Below are 18767 nucleotides of genomic sequence, written 5' to 3'. Positions count from 1 at the left end.
TTCAGAGCCAAGATGAAATCAGATCACATTGAAGCGTTGAAGCGCAAACTCGACGAATGTGCCAGAGTGTTGGATTCTACAATCCTGGTCCATTTAAGGTATGTATCTCTTACGAGGCTCTTCCAAGGTGCAACTACTCCTGTTTGGCTGACCCAGAATGATCATCCATTGATGTGTACTGATGAGCTATTCTAGCCAGAACCTGGGAACTCTGGCAGCGCAGCAGACAAATGTCCTGGATCAACTAAACGACTGGCAGCGGAAGATCTACTCGGAGATTGTCGCCGGCAATACTAGGATTGACAGCCTCATCAAGACGACCGCTGAAGACGTCAAAGCTCACACAATGCTAGAACACAATATCACGCGGCGCGCCACATCGACAGAAAATTCGACGATTTTGTCGATGCCAGGACAGCTCAGGCAAACTTTGATAGCTTCATGGAAAGTTTGTACTTTTCCGAGATTAACCAGCGGCAGGACACCATCGACGACGCACACAGGAAAACCTTTGAATGGATTTTCGACAGTACTGCACATACCAAATGCCCATGGGACAATTTTATGTTGTGGACACAAGACGACAATCCAATCTACTGGATCTTGGGAAAAGCCGGATCGGGCAAGAGTACTCTGATGAACTTTGTGGTCCAGGATGAGCGAACACGAGAAGCGTTTAAACGTAAATTCGCCGGCCAACAACCGCTTTCATTAATTTCTTTTTCTGGGAAGCAGGGGTCGACCTCCAGAAGAATCAAGTTGGGCTTCTACGTTCTATAATCTGGCAAATTCTCAAGTTAGTGGATGTTTCCACCTCGGTCCAAATCTGGTCGACCATGTTGCAGAAGATCTCACCACCTTTACCTACTGTCTGGACCCAAAAGCAGCTGCGGCGGATTCTCCAGTCGCTGGTCCAAATGATATGCGATCCTATCTGCCTCTTCCTTGGCGGCCTTGACGAATTTCAGGGCGTGGAGGATCACTTCGAAGCCATAGGAGATATTATTGGGGTTTTCCGAGACCGTCAGAAGACGAAAATATGCATCGCAAGTCGACCATCTGCATGTCTCGATTCTCTTTACAAGACCTCTCCACATTTGAGACTTCAGGATCTTACCATGTCTGACATTACTCGGTACGTCGAAGACAAACTCACCAGGACCCTATCATCGGACAGCTATCGATGGCTCGCAACGTCTGCCTCGATGGAGATGCATGAATTGATTAGGGAAGTTGTGCTCAGGGCACAAGGAGTTTTTTTTTGGGTCCGCCTGACTGTCGAATCACTAGTTCGAGGCATTCAGAAAGATGACGACTGGCGGATTTTGGCCAGGCGCCTTGAACAAATGCCGCAAGGGATTTTTCATCTTTATGAACACATGTGGAAGCGTATGGAAGCCGACCATCCTTTGTACGCAAGGGAAGCTGCAGCATATCTACAATACGTCCAGGAACGCCCTTTTTGCTCCCTGATCGAGTTGACGATGGCCTGTGACGAAAGTTTACAGGAATCGTATTTAGACAAATTAGCAACGTGCGATTTGAGAACCTTGGGACAGGAATTGAATGCTGAAACATCTAAAAAAAGGATCCTCACACGCTGCGCGGGCTTTCTCGAAATACATGGGTCGATCGATGAGAATGAGAAGGATCGAAGTCTTTTGGTTCGCCTTTGGGGGGTGGAAGATGGAGACACCGACCTCATCCACTATCCAGAGACCATGAAAAGACTCGTTGAGATCAACAAGAGTCACCGAAGGCTGTATGTGTCGTTTCTGCACCGGACTGCCCGAGAATATCTCGAGACGGAATCCGGCAAGAAATTACTCCAAGCTCAACCTCCCATGCACCACGAGCTTGTCATGATGCGATACAAGTCTACGCTTGTTACGATCTTATTGGGCGCCATATGGGTAAATCGACATACTGTAAGTAAGGCATTCGGAATTTTCAATCTCTCACCATTCGATGATTACCTAGACAATCACCCTCTTTGTGCAGCTAGAGGGGATATTCGAGAAGCTCAAGTCCTGAGGTGTTTTCTCCGGCAAAGAGATGCAACGGACGTGGCAGGAATGTGTCAATGACGCAGGGAATCTGGATTACACCAAAGTCTTTGCTCCCTTCAGCCATCCGGCATACACAAAATACAAGTTGACACGCTCAGGCTTGATTCACAATAGAGCCTACTTGACTGACCTTCTTGGCTGCGCTTGCCGCGTGTCGGTAATCGCTCCTGACGTCGAGCTCGCAAATGTAGACCTCTTGCTGGCATTGGGGCAGATCCGAATCAAAAGTCGTTCATCGATCCGGCCGACGGGGATACGACTGGGTACAGCACTATCTGGACCTACAGTGTCCTGAACATGTCCCCTGAATCACTAGAACGTACGACCCGCGCTTTTATCGAGGCTGGAGCTGACCTCAACACCTGGATTCAATTACCATTATACTCAGCAGGGAAATATCATCCCGTTTGGGACCGCCTCCGAAGGATAAGGGACTATGACCAATCATTCGTTCTGCTCCGTATCAAAGCCCGCGATATCCTCTTATATAAAAACGTCTTTTTGGAGGCTGATCTCTTACACAAGGCTGGGTCGGCCACCGTTGGACCATTCTTGGTGATCTTTGAGCCGCCAAATGCATGGCGTACCGTGGCCTTGGATCCCTCTGTTAAAACGGTGCAAGACAAATTCATGAGAGGTTTCTGGCAGGATCAACCGATGCAGGACGCTACGAACTGACTGCAGGTTCAAGACGAAGTCAACGTGAAATTTTACAGCCACGGAATTGATGCATTCCGAGCTGCCGGGTTGTCGGATGAAGATATACGAGAGCTACCAATTCCGCAGACGATATGGCAGGACTATGAGCCAGGAGGGGGTGAAGCTCACGGCATGAATCTGGCCGAATTTTCGCCATTGAATGTACAAAGGCCTCGTATTGAGGATCCAGCTGCATGAACATGTATACCTGGTTCAGCCTTTGCGAGGCATTAAGAATGAACACCCTCACGGTTGTTGATCTGCGATAGCCACACCCAATTCACTGTCTCCCTGCCCTGTGATACTGGTCAGCCAGATACGATAATACCATCACCTTCCCGAGAAGGGACAACACCCACTTACCAAAGTAGAGGAGCCACTTGCCCTTGAATTGCACCAGCCCCTCGGCAAACACCACCTGGTCCACCTGGCCCTTTTGCTCGTTGTCAGCCTCGGGCACCAAGATCGGCCTTTCGAGCCTTGCGACGGGCCCATCTCTCAGTGCCGGCTGGTACGCGCCATCGCTCCCATTCACCGTCGGCCGAAACGAGCCCGAGGGGTCTATGAGCATCTGGCCGACCGAATACTGCTTCTGCGGGTAACCCACACGCCCTGTCGTCATGCCATTGTATATCAGCAGCCATTTCCCATCCCGCGTCTTGACGGGCGGTGGTCCGGGTTCGATCAGCCCATTTTCCCACGGATTGAGGGGGCTGGCGAAATATTGGTCGGCGGGCAGCGCTGCCCAGTTTAAGAGGTCCGGCGACGTGGCGCGGTAGAAGAAGCTGTCGCCAAAGTACATGTGGTACAGGCCGTCCGGGGTCGGTTCGCTGACGATGGCGCCGGATTTGGACCAATCGGTGCGCGGCGACGGCACGTCGATGTCCGAGTACGCCACGTCCCGGTACGAGGGGAACAAGGGCGGGTACTTTTGCCAGTGCAACAGGTCCGTGGATGTGGCGAGACAGAGCCGCGCCGTCACGCTGTCGTACGCCGTGTAAGTCAGGTAGAAGGTGCCGTTGACGCGGACGATGCGCGGGTCCTCGGTCCCGCCGAGGTGTTCCCACGGCTCGGTCGCGTAGACGACGGGGCGGTCGAGGCGGGTGAAGCTGACACCGTCGCTCGACCAGGCCAGCCCGATCGACGACGTCTTGGACGCGTTCTGCGCCCGGTATAGCAGGAACACGGTCTCGTTGAGCACAATCGCCGTCGGGTTGTACAGGTACGCCGACTCCCAGTTCGCCGCCGGGTTCGGCTTCAAAATAGGGTTGTGCGCGTACTTGGTGAAGGGTGCGATGGGGAACACCGGCGCCGTGTAGTTGGCCGTTTTCTCTGGCGTTGACGGCGTGATGGTGAAGGGGAGGTCGCTGGCTGTATGTGGCGGTTCTTGGAACGACGACGACGACGACGGTAATACCGAGAGGAGGCCGGCGTTGAGGATATTTTGAAATTTCATCGTCTACTTTTTACTCCGGAGGGTCTGATAGGTAGAGTAGAGTTTGCGTAATACCTGACTGATGCGCGACGACTATTCAAGAAATAGCACACGGCCTTGGGTAAATATACCTCGTACGTCGTACGTTTATAGCTCTGGATAAGTCGTTCGTTACGAGGTATGTTTAAACACCCGGGGAAGAACCCGTTGAGAACTGAGCCGATCCTCCACCCTGAGTTGAGGTGAGGTAAAGACCACCAGCCACCGATTACCGGCCACCTGAAGAGCTAGCTAGCGAGCTGTCAGTGCCCACGCACGCGAACAAATGACTCTTGCATATCCCGTAAACATGTCATGTCATGGTCAGGGGTATAAACGGGGTATATACAGTGTATCTTACGTTTGTATTTGTGTCTATGTTCAGGGGGTGTATCCACTTGTATACCGAAACTACTATGGGGCACCAAAGATTCGGCTGTACCGAGTACAGTAGTTCCAAGGGATATTCGGGGTGCGGAGAATGTGTTCTTCCGATACTCCGCAATGCTCCAACTCCCAATTCTTCTCACTCCACCCCACACGACATTACTTAGGTAGGTGCCCATGCGCTCAACCACCCAACTTGGTGTATCTGCCGAGTGACCAACCGACCCAACTGACCACCCTGGCCGCATTAATAGCGTCCAACCATCCACCCTCCTTGGCAACAAAATCGAGGTATATCAAAATCTATACAAATCTCTTCTCCTCCAAAGGCCAAAAAATTTCCCGAGAAACAAAAACAATCAACAGTCAGGATTCCCACCTGGTCACCCACGGTAGTACTAACTGACCGGCACGTGGCTTAAGTACGGCTGAGCGAACGGGAAGCCCTGTATTCCACATCCTATGGTCGATTGCGAAGATGAATCTGACAATGTAAGTCATATATGTGAAAAAGTAGGGGGTTGAGGAAGTGGTAGTCAAGTTCTACTGAGATATGGACAAGACCTGATTTTCTCGTTCGTGTCAACCATAATAATAGACCAGCGTACTTGTTTCCGGTGAGTCGGGCCTGTAGGAGAACACAACAGAGAAAACCAGGTAGATCCCTTTGCAAGAGCTAGCTGCAAAAAGATTCTGCTTTCTTCACTCACAACCGACATTTTCATCACGAATCATCTAACCCCTGCCTGCACCGAGTAAAAACCCGCCTGGCCACTAGAATGTCTCGTTATCAAGACTCTCCTGTGAATCTATTCTCGGTTCAACCGTCTTTATCCCCCGCCAGAATGAACGACCGAGTTCGAAAATTCCAAGGTTAGTCGCCCGTACGTAAACCTAAACCAGTCCTGAGTCGTCGACGCCCCGGCCCTCTATCATCTCTCACACCAAATCACCCACGTCCTTGTGGGGCCAATCTCTGCAGCAAACTAGATTCACCGTGCCATAGCCATTACACCACGATAATAATCCACCCCCAAAGTTCGTGCATGCACAAGCCTCGCGTCCGTCGTAAGGGGAAGGTCGAGCATATGTCTCTGCTCGCACAGGTAATGTCAGTACACCGCTCACATGCAACAGCAAATCAAACACCTGGCAACATACCTGCTCACTGACGCCATTGTCCATCTCCAGCTCCAGCTCCAAAGCCTTTGCAACCATTCGTCCCATCTCGCGCAGCGCAACCATCTCCTCAAGCTTCTCGCGGTCCTTGTTCAAGTCTGTGTGGCTCGATCTAGGCCCTGTCGCGGCATATTTAAATCGTGCGTTCAACTCCGTCAGTGACACTTGAAGTCGGGCAAGCAGTGCTCTCTTCGACGTGCCTTCGGCAGAACCACGTCGTTGTGCCTGAGAGGTATCCATCAGCGCCATCAGTTCTGTAAAATCCGTGTAGACTTGTGCGCCGTCTTTCCATTCCGTTGACCCTGTAGCGCTGTCGCTCGCCACGGCGGCATTGACCTTTCCCTCTGCCTCATCTCCGAACCACCCCAACACCTCTCGAAGAGTGTTCCAGTCTTCGTCAATGACCAGTCGTGGAGCTACACGGTGAAGGAAGCAATCATGAGCGCTGCCAAAGTCTCCCGCCGCCAAGAGATAGTTCAATTCTGCAAGGGGATTATTGCATGAACGCGCGTGAAGAGCTTTGGACTGGTGAATCCATGATGCAGGAATCCGGAGAGATGCGGTGAAAGCGGTCCACAAGGACGAATCTTGACTGGCTGTGGCGCTGTCGGTACGTGGTGCATATGGTAATGTTGCGGCATGGTGGTTGAAGAGGTGGCGGATCTGAGCAGCTCGCTGAGATGGTTTGGAGAGGTGGAGAAGTGCATAGACCGCGCCCAGCGTATTTGTGCGTGCCGAATGCTCGAAAGCGAGTGACATGGCTAGGTCGTCGGATCTGTCTTGGTCAATTGACACCCCTGGTATCGTGGCAACAATGGTGTGATGGAGGCGGAAAGTTCTCCAAGAATCCCAAGGCTGTGACAGAGCCGAAAGAGCCTGAGGGAGTACCGGCTTCTCGACCCGACCGCTGGCAGAAGGTGTCGTCCTGCTACCAGCCCTGGCTTTGGTGAACCCATTATTGCTCGCAAAGATCTTCAACACCACCCACAGAGGATCCTCGTCCTCGTGCTCCCCACGCAGAGGCGTAGCCGATTCAAGCCCTGAACTCAACTTTTCATGGAAATCCGCGACCACTTCCCAGATCTCTCCGTCCTTGTGCCTTCCATACCAGAAGCACAACGCAAAAGCCTGAATCCAGTCCAGTTCAAACTTTTCAGAGATGGCGAAGGTCGACGCCCGATCTTCGACAGGCACATTCTGCTTTCCCTGCACAATGCAGGTGTTTCCCGACAATATCTCGTACAGTGCACGTATCTCCTCGCTCATTTCGGAAATGACTCCCTGTCCGCGCCATGCAGAGATTTGATCAGCCATGTCATCCTGGAAAGCTGCATCTGCCTGTCCGATTTGTGCGACCAACAATGCAAGGTGAAAGTCCTTCTCTTGCATGAGCGCGTCACACGCAGCATGAGTGCCGTTCGCCGTAAGTTGCATAATGGCTGCTGTTGCGCCGTTGAGTTTGGAGGCGTCTTCGATACGCTCGCCGTGGCGGCGCCATATTAGCTCCGAGAAATACTTCGATAGGCGATCCTTGCGGATGCGCAAATCGAACTCACGGTGTTGCTGGCGATTTAGGCCTTGAGTAAACTCGTCCTCGTAGTCATCGAAAAGGACATGAAGTAATTCGTAGATGTCCAGTTCGTCGGGAGGACAGCGCTGCTGTATGAGGTGATTCTTGACTTGAGAGAACGAGATGGCATCGTGTTTGACCAGGGGAACATTGTCCACGAGCACCACTTGAGCATCTGTCAAGATTGACTTGACGTACGTAGTAACCTGAATGAAATTGTCAGACAATATCACGAACACGGACATATTTGTATACCCGTACATTATCAATGCAAACTGGTTGGAGAGAAGTCATCAGAACCTCCCGGCCTGTAGCTTCGGTTTGCGCCAGTACCTTTGCGATCCAATCCCTTTCGTCGCCAGGAGCGCTGGATGACTTGTAAACAAGCTGACCGGCAGACGTGAAATGAGGCTTGAAACTCTCGTGCCAGAGCTTATCGTTTTCACCAAGCTCAGTGGAATCATCTCGCATTTGGTCTTCGAATGTCTTCGCGCGCTTTGCATAGGGGAACTAGAACATGAAATGTTTCAGTAAATGTGTTTCTCATTAAACTACCTACATATATATGTGCTATCGGTGACTGCAACATGTGCCTCCGAGCCCTGGACATTGTGTAATGATGCGAGTATCACGTCCTCACTTCCATGTCACGACAAACCGACTGATCACGGCCACAGGATTCAAAGGCACAGGAGGTCAAAAGGAATGGGAGGGAGAAGAATAGGGGTAGGGAATTCAAACCTCAAAATCCGGACCAGCCTGCGGCTTTCCCTTCTTTCCCTTCAATTCGGCCATTCTTTCCTCGTGTCTGCTGAAAAGCGAATTCATAATGTCGATACTCGTTCGAAATTCACTCTTGTTGACATTCTTGAAGTCAAAACTCGGTTTCATTGGTTCGTACGTGCGGTCCAGAAGGACTTTGCTCTGCACCTGTCGAAGAGCATCACGGTTCTGTTTTCGTGGACTGATGGTGCGTTGGAGTTGTTCCGCCCAGTCCCCGTCAATATTGATGAGCGCCTTGCCGGGTGTGCCGGCAGTGCTCGGCTTGAGGATCGGTTTGCCGGGACTAACAATAGGTGGAGGATATGAGCCTACCATGCTCACTTCGTTGTCGGTGTCTTCGTAATCGGAATCGTCTTCTTCCATTTCAGAACCCTCGGCACCTTCCTCAATTGTCTGAGCCGCAGGGACGTCGTCACTATAGTCAACAACGGACTGCCGACCATATCCACCAGGTAGAGTTTTTTGTTTGAACGCAAATGTATCATCGTTACCATCAAGCTCGTCATCATCATGTACTTCACTGTCAACGTCCATCCCCGAACTTTCGATGGAGCGGGCGCTATTCAATGATTCAGGGGGAGCAGACAGCAGACTCTGGCCCATGTCGTCGTCTTCGTCGTAGTCCAAACCATAGCGGGTGTAGTGAGGGACACGGAACGTCCATACACCCGTGGTCACTTCGTAGTTCACGAATTCAGTACCATGCATCTTCTTGAGACGATTGACATGCTTCTCGAAGATTGGTCCGCTTGTGGCAGAAGAAGGCTGACCCCGGGATCGTGGCCAGGAGTTCTCAATGGAAATTGTCGACGGCACGTTCAAGCCCTTGCCTACCGGTGGTTTGGAACTGGCATCAGGATAGACGGTGACTGATCGCAGACGAATTTCCACAATCTTCTCATAGAGATCATCCAGAGGGATGCTGGTTAGATCAACAGGACCGTTGAACACAACCTTACCACACCCTTTTCGGCCAACCTCGAATCCGACAAATCGGGACAGCTTCTCACGAGGCATCTTGCTCAGCTCAGCACGAGTAGGTTTCATCCAGTAGTCTCCAGGTTGAGGATCTGGCTTGGCTTGGACGGTCGTCTTCCTAGAGATCACGTCATCAGACTCGCGATCTTCTGGAACAACAGCGAGCTCATTGCCGCGAGCTGGTTCGGCGTCAGGTGTTGTCGTGCCATTCACAGTACGGCTAGCTGCAGTGCCATCAGCCTCGTCTTGGTCACTCTCGGTTCTCACCAAGGCTCCAGATTCGCCATTCAACGCCCCGTTTGAACCCCCAGTGGTATCTTTGTCGAAGCTCACGCGTTTCTTCAGCTTGTTCGCCGGTTCGCTGGTCGACGACGGTTCACCATTTGCAACAACAGCAACCTCATTGTTCCCATTGACTGACTGGCTGAGAGCATTTGTTGGGAAAGCAGGGAGTGAAGGTCGGCTGAAAAGATCGTTTCTGATGCTCCGATCGATCGTCAACCTACGCATATTTCCACTTGACCATCTGGTATTTGTGGAAGCAAACGCATTAGGGCTAAGCACGCCTTCGCCATCTCCTGCAAAGTGAGACCTCAAATTGTTGGTAGATGCACTCTTGCCAAATGAGCGGCCGAAGCTGCCTCCATTGAAGGAACGGCTACCGTACATGCTGCTACTTAAGCCACTTCCGCCAGGTGTGCTGGCCGCACTGTTTGGTGTGCCATAGGTCGAATAAGAGAACCCGAAGCCAGATCGTCTAGGGGGCGTCATGTAACGAGACTGATTGAGTCTGAGGCTCGGCGGTGGCTTTGATTGACTCTCCTTCAACTTCTGGGTGGCAGACAAAGGTGTGAAAAGTGGCTTTGAATTATCCGGTGTAGGCACGGGCAGCCCAGTCCAGATAGAGGTTTGCCCATAAGGGTTGGGATCATTCAAGGACGAAACCTTGAAATCTGGTTGCTGTTGATTCTGTTGGTTATTTTGGGAAGTGCCGAACAGGCCTCCAAAGCTACCAGTTGAGCCACCGAAGCCGCCCTGCTGGTTGTTCGTAGTGTTAAAGAGAGAACCGGTGGCAGGTTTGTTGACAGTATTTCCAAAGGAAAACCCTGAACCTGTGTTCGTATTTGTGGGTGCGAACAAGCCTCCTGGCTGTTGTTGGTTGTTGGAATTTCCAAAAATACCTCCACCAGTATTGGTGCCAGTGTTCCCGAATGTGCTCCCGCCAAATATACCACCCGGTTTCTGCTGATTGTTGGCATTAGATCCGAACATAGACGTACCCTGGGTGTTGTTAGTGCCAAACATACCACCACTGGTAGCGGTATTGGTGTTGGTATTGTTGCCAAAAATGCCACCACCGGTGGCTGCGTTGTTGTTATTGCCGAAGGGACCACCTTGCTGTTGATTCTGATTTGCTGATGCTCCAAACGCTGTGTTGTTGAAAAGTGAGGGCTTTTGCTGTTGCTGATTGGCATTGTTCCCGAACATTCCTCCAGGTTGTTGCTGATTCCCACCAAATGCATTAGTGTTCGCGGTATTGGTGTTATTGCCAAACAAACCATTTCCGGTATTCGTATTGGCAGTGTTGGCGTTGCCGAACGAGAATGCCGAGGGAGTACTTGATGAGGTGTTAAACAATCCTGGCTTACTCTGGTTTTGGTTCTGATTGAAGAGACCCCCTCCTGACCCGAACCCCGTGCTCCCGCTACCGAATGCATTTGTTGCAGTGTTGGAGGTTCCGAAGAGGGTATTAGAAGGGGCAGCAGAGGACTGCTGGCCGAACAGATTTGTACCAGCAGTCTTGTTTCCGAACAGGCTATTACCGCCACCAAAACCGGTCGTTGCTGTATTGGAGCCGAAGCCTGATGAGGACGTGGTTGTCGTGCCGAAAGGATTCGTGTTTGTGTTTGTGCCAAAACCAGTGTTGGTTGTGCCAAAGCCCCCAAAAGTGCTTGAACCAAACCCACCCGCCTGGCCCGTGGAGTTTCCATACCTGCGGCCAGCATTGTAATCTGCTAGTCGCAACTCTTCGAATGAGTATTTTTGGTAGGGTGGCATAAAGTTGATGCTCTGGTAGTTACTGGATAGGCCTGCAGCTTCCTTTTCGAGCGTGGGCGCATATGGCGTGGAAGCGGTGCCCTCGGATGGAGGGACAGGTTGATTGCTTAGAGCCGTTCCGCTGCCAGCAGCACCGAATGGGCTTGAAGTCGATCCAAAACCGCCAGTTGTCCCTGCACCTCCTTGACCAAACATGGGAGTCGAGTTGGTACCGGAACCAAAAGCAGGTTTCGACGCGCTTCCAAAACTGAAGCTTGAACCCCCAGTGTTATTGCCAAAGGCATTGTTGGTGCTTCCAAACCCACTTCCCGACCCAAATCCAGTATTTGTGTTTGAGCTGCCAAATAGTCCACCTGTTGTGTTTGTGGTTGTCGATCCGAAAGGGTTCGAGGCAGGCTTGTTGCCAAAGAGGGAGCCGGACGTATTGGTATTGCCACCAAAACCTTGAGAACTCATCGTTAGTTTTTTGGTCTGAATGGAAGGTGAAGAAGTCGTATCATCAACAAGGGTGAAATTGATAGGAGACAGTCGTCGCTTGGACCCTTGTTGGGGAGTCCTCAACCGAGACATTTGTTACGAGGAAAGATTTACGACAAGAGAGAGAGAGACTCTTGGACCAGGAACATGGAGATATCGCAGGTCAGGCAGTGCAAAAATGTGAAGACTTTTTGCCTAATGAAAGAATGATTCACACACCACTAGTGTTAGAGCCGAATGTGCTGCCTCCAAATGGATTTGCTGGCGCAGTGCTGGAACCAAAGCCAGTAGTGCTCGTGTTTGTACCGAACCCTGAATCACAAAGAAAAACATTAGAGGGCCTTCTTGTCTGACCTGACCCGAGTTCTGACTTACCTGTACTAGTATTGGTATTGCTGCCGAACCCTCCAAATCCCGTGTTTTGAGTATTGTTGCTCGACCCGAAGGAGAAACCGCCGCCGCCGCCAAAAGACATGTTGGCGGGTATCGAGGCGCGTCTTTGCGCAATTTTCGGAAGCGAAGGATGAGATTTATGAAGACAAAAAAAAAAGAGCGGACGAATCGATTGGAATGAGGATTGGAATGAGAATAGAAATGTGGTCTAAGAAATTCGTGACGCGCCCAAAAAGACGAGGTTCGAGTCGACCCGGGGATATCGCAGGCAGAAGAGCTCTGTGGATGAAAGTGATCGATTCACCCCTCGACGACTCGGCGCCTGAATACGCTCGAGGTAACTTTTCGACCAAATAGAAGAATAAGAGGAGGATGAACGCGCCCCAAGGGAGGTGGATGGAGATGATTTGACCTCCGCTATGAGCTGCGGATCTCTGCACTTAGGCTGCCAAGTCGAGATCACATGACTCGGTCTGACAGGCTTGACTCGTGCAGCAGGCGCCAAATCACTCTGTACGTCATTTCGAATTGTTTTCGATTTCTGACGATGCACCGATTGTGAACAGGCTGAAACCTGACTGGGGTACATCCACTACCTACACTTTGTCTCTTTTCCTGCTGTTTGCTCTCTGAACCCTTGCCTGTGCGCTCCTGAACCGCACCCCGTTTCCCCAGAAATCGGTCCGATTGCAACGAAGCGCATACGAATATACTCTCTAGTCTTCCTCAACATCTGGCTAAAAGAGTGATCACTCCATGAGAGGCCTGTGACAGGACTTGCGCAGTCGTTGGCAACAGGATATATTCTTCAGATATCGTGAGGATGGCTGAGATGGAAGAGACGCCAGCGCAGCGACAAGCTCGCATTCGCCGACAGAAGCGGGAAGCGAAAATCACAGGCTCAGCGGCAGAGAGACTGGACAAGATTACAAGATTGAGTGGAAGGACCCCGGAAAGCAGTGAGTGATACTCTAGGCACAGATCTGTCGTGTTGAACAGGAAATCATTTGCACGCGACATGCGACTACAGGACATTTGCCAGAAAAAGCAGGCTAAGAGGTTCTACTCACAGTGCGCAACGAAACCCCAGTTTCAACGCCACCTCCAAGATCTCCTCCAGAACCGATCGATCCACCGCCTGGAGGACCCGGTGCCTCGCCGACGGCGGAAGAGCTAAAAGCGCAGGAGGAGTACTTGAAGGCAATGTTGCGACAGCCCTTGTCACAAGGCGGACCAGGCCAAACACAGGAGGAAGACCCGATGTTGAAGATGCTGCAAACAATGATAGGAGGAATGGATAGTTCAACAGATCCAAATGCTCCTGGTGGGATGGGTGCTGGCCCCGGATTGTCTCCCGACGACATCTCAAAGGCAACAGGCCTTCCTTCCTTCCTCACGAACATGGTGATGGGAGATCCGAAGGCGCCACCTAGCCAGGCCGAGATACAGGCGACACGCTTCTGGAAAGCCGTGCATGTTATTTTCGCCTTGATGGCGGGCTTCTACCTGGTATTCCGCATACATGAATCCACTCAGACGTATGGTGAGAATCCACCGGCACCAGCGACCTTCCAGAACCCGTTTGTTGTGTTCATGACCGGAGAACTAGTGGTCCAGGGCGCAAGAGCAGTATCAAAAGGCCAGTCGGGCAAAAGCGGAATAAAGCTGTGGATACAAATGGGCAAGGAATTCATCGGGGACGGCGCGATTATGGTGTTCATGCTGGGATTAGCGTCCTGGATGAAAGGAAGCTGAGGGTGGAAATATCCCAAGTACAAACCACAGCTGTTGTGTGTGGCGACATTATTGTCAGATGAGTTCTCTTTCCAGCGTACCTGCTTCTTTCACCTAGTCCGGCATTCGCAACTACAAGAACAAACACTGGACAGAAGCATCACACCACAAGCTTGGCCAAATAAGCGGGACAAGCCTGCCTGCATCTAGATTGCGAACAGTCCGTAATATGGGCGTTGTCCGTCTCCTGGATTTGGCTGAGTTGCCGAGAGGGCTTCCCTCGGCTGGGCGCAGACTTCCGGAGGCTGCATGCTCCCGTTGGACTCAGCCGGGGCATTTCTCGCGCAGCACACCATTGGACCACCGATTCCATATGTCCAGGGTCAGATGTCATGCTCCAAGGGCGATGATGCAAGGCCGAGAGGGTTTCTTTTGGTACGCGTGACGCTTTTGCGTGAGAGACCCCGCGGGGTATGGACTTGGGTTCCTTGGTATGGCGATTGCCATGAAGAGCTCGCAGGATCTGCGCAGACTCATGGATGGCAAAGCTGGCCCGGAAGACCAGACAGGCTATAGGGATCGCGATTCTCTGGCCATGGCTCCAGCCCGGATGGACTGGGCTTTTCATGGCATTCCTCCGTAACTTGTCGCCGTCCGCAACGGATAAAAGGAAAATGGAGGGGCATCTACTTCGGATTGGCGCGGCGACCAAGGAGCACCCATCGCTGGGCCCGGAAACCCAATCGAAACAGCTCCAGCCTTCCCCGTCCGCGCGAGGATTTTCAGTTGATTTCGTCAGACGGCGTCTCAAAAGGGACAAGGCACGCATGGGTCTGCGGGAGGGTTTGGGATTTTTGGGCAAAAACTCGTCTGCTGGACTCTTGGGGCATCGATTCGCCGCTGCGGGGTGAGTTGGATGGCGATTCGAGAGCTCCTTCTCCTCCGCGTCAGGCGATTGAATCGTATGTGCAAGCGAAAGGAGAGAGGGAGAAATGGAGAGCAACCGTTAGGGTGTACAAGCCAAGTGTGTTGAATTTCAATCGTCATCTTCTTGTTGGGTTTGCTTTGCCTGCACTATTCTATATTAGACCTCCTGATCTCCCCGCCCTGGATGCGGGTCCTGCTTCTCTACCCTTTGACGTTACGCACTGGTGCAACACGCACGATATAAACACCCACCCACTCCCCGCTCCTCGAGTCTATCTGAGCTCGACTTTTCCTCTCACGCTTGTTACTCTCCTCTCCTATCATATCATTGAACAAGGTCGCCGAGCAGTCCGTATAGATCAAAATGTCTGAAGGCGACGTCCTGCCTCCCAAAAAGGGCCCCGTCGTGGTAAGTCGCTCTTGTTATGTTCCTTTTCCCCGAAGTGTCTTCTCAAAAGTGTTCCTCACGCTGACCACGGGCACACAGGCGGAAGCCCACGAGGTCGACACCTTCCAGTAAGCCTCAAAGTCCGACTTTTAGCACGGCAGGCAGCTCTGACCTCCTTGCAGTGTTCCTAAACCCTTTTTCACCAAAGGCCCCGGAAAGGCTCACATTAAGGACCTCGACGAATACTATGCCATGTACAAGGAGTCCATCGAACAGCCGGATAAGTTCTGGGCAAAGATGGCTCGAGAACTACTGGACTGGGACAAAGACTTCAAGACCGTTCGGTCTGGCTCTTTCGCCAATGGCGACGCCGCGTGGTTTTTAGAGGGTCGCCTCAATGCCAGCTATAACTGCGTCGACCGCCACGCCTTCAAAAACCCCGACAAGCCTGCTGTGATCTACGAGGCAGACGAACCCGGTGAGGGTCGTGTCCTCACCTACGGCGAGCTCCTCCGCGAAGTTTCACGAGTAGCCTACACCCTAAAACAGATGGGTGTCAGGAAAGGCGATACCGTTGCCCTCTACCTGCCCATGATTCCTGAAGCAGTCATTTCTTTCCTCGCCGTCACCCGCATTGGCGCCGTGCACTCGGTTGTCTTTGCCGGTTTCTCATCCGGCTCGCTAGCAGACCGAATCAACGACGCCAATTCCAAAGTCGTCATTACCACCGACGAAGGAAAGCGTGGCGGCAAACTGATCGGGACCAAGAAGATTGTCGATGAAGCACTGAAGAAATGCCCGGGTGTCACTCACGTGCTCGTCTATCAGAGGACAGGTGCGGATGTACCCTGGACAAAAGGCCGAGATTACTGGTGGCATGAAGAGACTGCAAAATACCCCGCCTATATTGCCCCGGAGTCCATGGCATCGGAGGATCCTCTTTTCCTGCTCTACACATCGGGCTCTACTGGTAAGCCCAAAGGTGTCATGCACTCGACCGCAGGCTACCTCCTAGGTGCTGCAACAACCGGCAAGTACGTCTTCGATATCCACGACAATGATGTCTTCTTCTGCGGTGGTGATGTCGGTTGGATCACTGGGCATACCTACGTCGTATATGCGCCGCTCCTCCTTGGTGTCGCGACCGTGGTCTTCGAGGGTACGCCAGCCTACCCCAACTTCTCCCGATACTGGGACGTGATCGACAAGCACAGCGTCACGCAATTCTATGTCGCCCCTACCGCTCTCCGTCTGTTGAAGAGAGCTGGTGATGAGCATATCCACCATCAGCTGCACAAGCTGCGAGTTTTGGGCTCGGTTGGTGAACCAATCGCAGCCGAGGTCTGGAAGTGGTATTTCGAAGCTGTCGGCAAGGAAGAGGCTCATATTGTTGACACCTACTGGCAAACCGAGACCGGCTCTCATGTGATCACACCGCTGGCTGGTGTGACGCCGACGAAACCGGGCAGTGCCTCGCTTCCCTTCTTCGGTATTGAACCTGCGATTATTGACCCAGTCTCTGGTGAGGAAATTGAGGGCAATGATGTGGAGGGGGTGCTGGCATTCAAGCAGCCGTGGCCAAGCATGGCGCGAACTGTCTGGGGTGCACATCAAAGATACATGGACACCTATTTGAACGTGTACAAGGGTTATTATGTGAGTTTTCTCCCTGACAGGCTTCAAGGGACGGATCAACTGACGTTGTGAACAGTTTACTGGTGACGGCGCCGGTCGTGATCACGAAGGTTACTACTGGATTCGGGGTCGTGTCGATGACGTCGTTAATGTCTCTGGACATCGTTTGTCCACTGCAGAAATCGAAGCTGCACTCATCGAACACGAAGGGGTCGCTGAAGCTGCCGTGGTTGGTATCAACGACGAACTCACAGGCCAAGCTGTCAATGCGTTTGTGTCGCTGAAGGATGGCGTGGATAGCGGTGAACCGATACGCAAGGACCTGATCCTCCAAGTGCGCAAGTCCATTGGTCCGTTTGCAGCACCAAAGGCCGTCTTCGTCGTCGACGATCTCCCCAAGACTCGCTCCGGCAAGATCATGAGGAGAATTCTAAGAAAGATTTTGAGCGGAGAGGAGGACAGCCTTGGAGATACGTCGACCCTCAGCGATCCCAGTGTGGTTGATAAGATCATCGAGACGGTCAAGGCGTCAAAGAAGAAGTGAGGGATGAATAAACCAGGTAGGGCGGTGCTGAAATAAATGTGGAAGATATACCCTCGGGGCACTTTTCATTGGATTTCTTCAGTGTATCTCAGCTATTTGGGACGAAGGGCAGCGGAGAGTATATAGCACTTTTTGTGTAGCATGGAGCTCCAGAAAAATCATTGTCATGACCGTCTTTTCCGTGTTTGCACGTCTGAACTGCGGCGCAACTGGTCATCACTATGTGTTAGCTAGTTCAACCTTTACTTCGATCACGCCAATTCCCGTCTCACCATTATTATACAGGTCAAGACTGGGCCATAAAAACCAATAGCTTGATTAGATTCACGACAGCTGGAATGTCTCCAACAATTTGGACCCCGCCAATTCCAACCAAGTCGTTCTCATCGTGGAATATCATCAGTTTCATCAAATATAATCAGAGGGAAACGCTCATTGCAGACAAATCGCATAAAAGGCCTCTTTTGCAACGCTTCCTGTCCCGTCATAGTCAAACTCCTCCACCATTGCCTGTATTTCTTCATCCTCGAGACCCGTCTCACCTAGTTCTCGAGCGACTCTGCGAATATCATCGACTTCAATGTAACCTCGCTGGTCTGGATCGAATAGTAATAGGGCTCGTTCAACTTCCTCTGTAGGGTCGCGTTCGAATATCTTTTGCGCCGCTATGCGCTGAAACGCGTTTTGTGGTAAAAGAAGCTGGCTAGAGTGATATGTCTGTTGTCCTTTGACGGGAGGCCCTCTCTTAAACTGTGGCTTCGGCACCCCTTGCGATTGCATGATCTGCGCGACTTCTGGCTTGGGCATAGAAAACCCTAAAGATCTCATCGCGACGCGCACTTCATGGTAGTCTAGGTGCCGGTCCCGATCGAGGTCGAATAATGAGAACTGCAGAGTTAGTAACGTACTGTAGATGCAGGGTGAGTTCGGCGCATACGGCTTCATTTATTTCATCTCTTTGCTCCTCGCTTAATTCGCTAAGAGCGTTCGATTCTTTCTCCATACTCTGCCTCCCACCCAACGCGCCATGCTGGGGCGCGATAGACTGTCCGAACTGGTGTTGTTGCTCAGGCCGTCGCCCAAATGTAGACTGCGGATACTGCTGGGAGGGAACAGTGGTTCCGGCCTTTTGCGCCGTGCGATCGGGGAGCTTACTCGAGGACGCATAGAGATTTCGACCTGGAAAAGAGGGATTCGACATTGACCTGCTCGTAGTGGGCGCAGCTGCGCCTTCCGTCACCTGGACTGCCTTTGACGCGACATGAAAGGTGAAATCGTTTAAGCAGAAATTAATCAGCAGAGAGTGAAGCAGATAGTATTTCGTAGGAACGTGATGCGGTAAATTGTTATCGACTTGACGCGACCGAGCCATAGGACGCGACTGGCGCATTCCCTCCATACGGGTCACATTGCCCGCTAACCACTCAAGCCACAAACATAATCCTACGGACTTTGGCATCTTCTCCTCATTC

General features: G+C 51.8%; 6 protein-coding genes and 1 non-coding gene across 7 annotated transcripts; 3 read left to right on the top strand and 4 right to left on the bottom strand.

Annotated features, from left to right (window-relative positions):
• Positions 1-12: 12 nt before the first annotated feature.
• Z517_07519 (uncharacterized protein) lies at positions 13-2747 on the top strand (the record flags this gene model as incomplete). The annotated part of the gene is made up of 5 exons (XM_013426040.1): positions 13-98; positions 196-448; positions 475-682; positions 736-1932; positions 2284-2747. The coding sequence occupies 5 exons, from the start codon at positions 13-15 to the stop codon at positions 2745-2747; spliced, it is 2208 nt and encodes a 735-aa protein (XP_013281494.1).
• Positions 2748-3014: 267 nt separating this feature from the next.
• Positions 3015-4224, bottom strand: Z517_07518 (uncharacterized protein; the record flags this gene model as incomplete). Its single annotated transcript, XM_013426039.1, has 2 exons — positions 3015-3064; positions 3132-4224. 2 exons carry the CDS (start codon positions 4222-4224, stop codon positions 3015-3017), a joined length of 1143 nt encoding a protein of 380 aa, XP_013281493.1.
• Positions 4225-4983: 759 nt separating this feature from the next.
• Z517_07517 lies at positions 4984-5099 on the bottom strand. Its single transcript, XR_001230612.1, has one exon. It is a non-coding gene; the product is annotated as a 5S ribosomal RNA (ribosomal RNA).
• A 522-nt stretch (positions 5100-5621) lies between these two features.
• On the bottom strand, positions 5622-12149 carry Z517_07516 (uncharacterized protein; the record flags this gene model as incomplete). The annotated part of the gene is made up of 5 exons (XM_013426038.1): positions 5622-5723; positions 5791-7584; positions 7640-7888; positions 8120-11640; positions 12050-12149. The coding sequence occupies 5 exons, from the start codon at positions 12147-12149 to the stop codon at positions 5622-5624; spliced, it is 5766 nt and encodes a 1921-aa protein (XP_013281492.1).
• Positions 12150-12890: 741 nt separating this feature from the next.
• Z517_07515 (uncharacterized protein) lies at positions 12891-13822 on the top strand (the record flags this gene model as incomplete). Its single annotated transcript, XM_013426037.1, has 2 exons — positions 12891-13026; positions 13140-13822. 2 exons carry the CDS (start codon positions 12891-12893, stop codon positions 13820-13822), a joined length of 819 nt encoding a protein of 272 aa, XP_013281491.1.
• A 1270-nt stretch (positions 13823-15092) lies between these two features.
• Z517_07514 (acetyl-coenzyme A synthetase) lies at positions 15093-17295 on the top strand (the record flags this gene model as incomplete). The annotated part of the gene is made up of 4 exons (XM_013426036.1): positions 15093-15137; positions 15216-15244; positions 15299-16772; positions 16828-17295. The coding sequence occupies 4 exons, from the start codon at positions 15093-15095 to the stop codon at positions 17293-17295; spliced, it is 2016 nt and encodes a 671-aa protein (XP_013281490.1).
• Positions 17296-17727: 432 nt separating this feature from the next.
• Positions 17728-18667, bottom strand: Z517_07513 (uncharacterized protein; the record flags this gene model as incomplete). Its single annotated transcript, XM_013426035.1, has 2 exons — positions 17728-18183; positions 18233-18667. 2 exons carry the CDS (start codon positions 18665-18667, stop codon positions 17728-17730), a joined length of 891 nt encoding a protein of 296 aa, XP_013281489.1.
• Positions 18668-18767: the final 100 nt, after the last annotated feature.

This window comes from Fonsecaea pedrosoi (genome assembly GCF_000835455.1).
Source record: "Fonsecaea pedrosoi CBS 271.37 unplaced genomic scaffold supercont1.5, whole genome shotgun sequence".
NCBI classification, from domain to species: domain Eukaryota; kingdom Fungi; phylum Ascomycota; class Eurotiomycetes; order Chaetothyriales; family Herpotrichiellaceae; genus Fonsecaea; species Fonsecaea pedrosoi.
The sequence above is the reverse complement of the archived record's forward strand: the minus strand, read 5'-3'. Positions and strand labels throughout refer to the sequence as shown.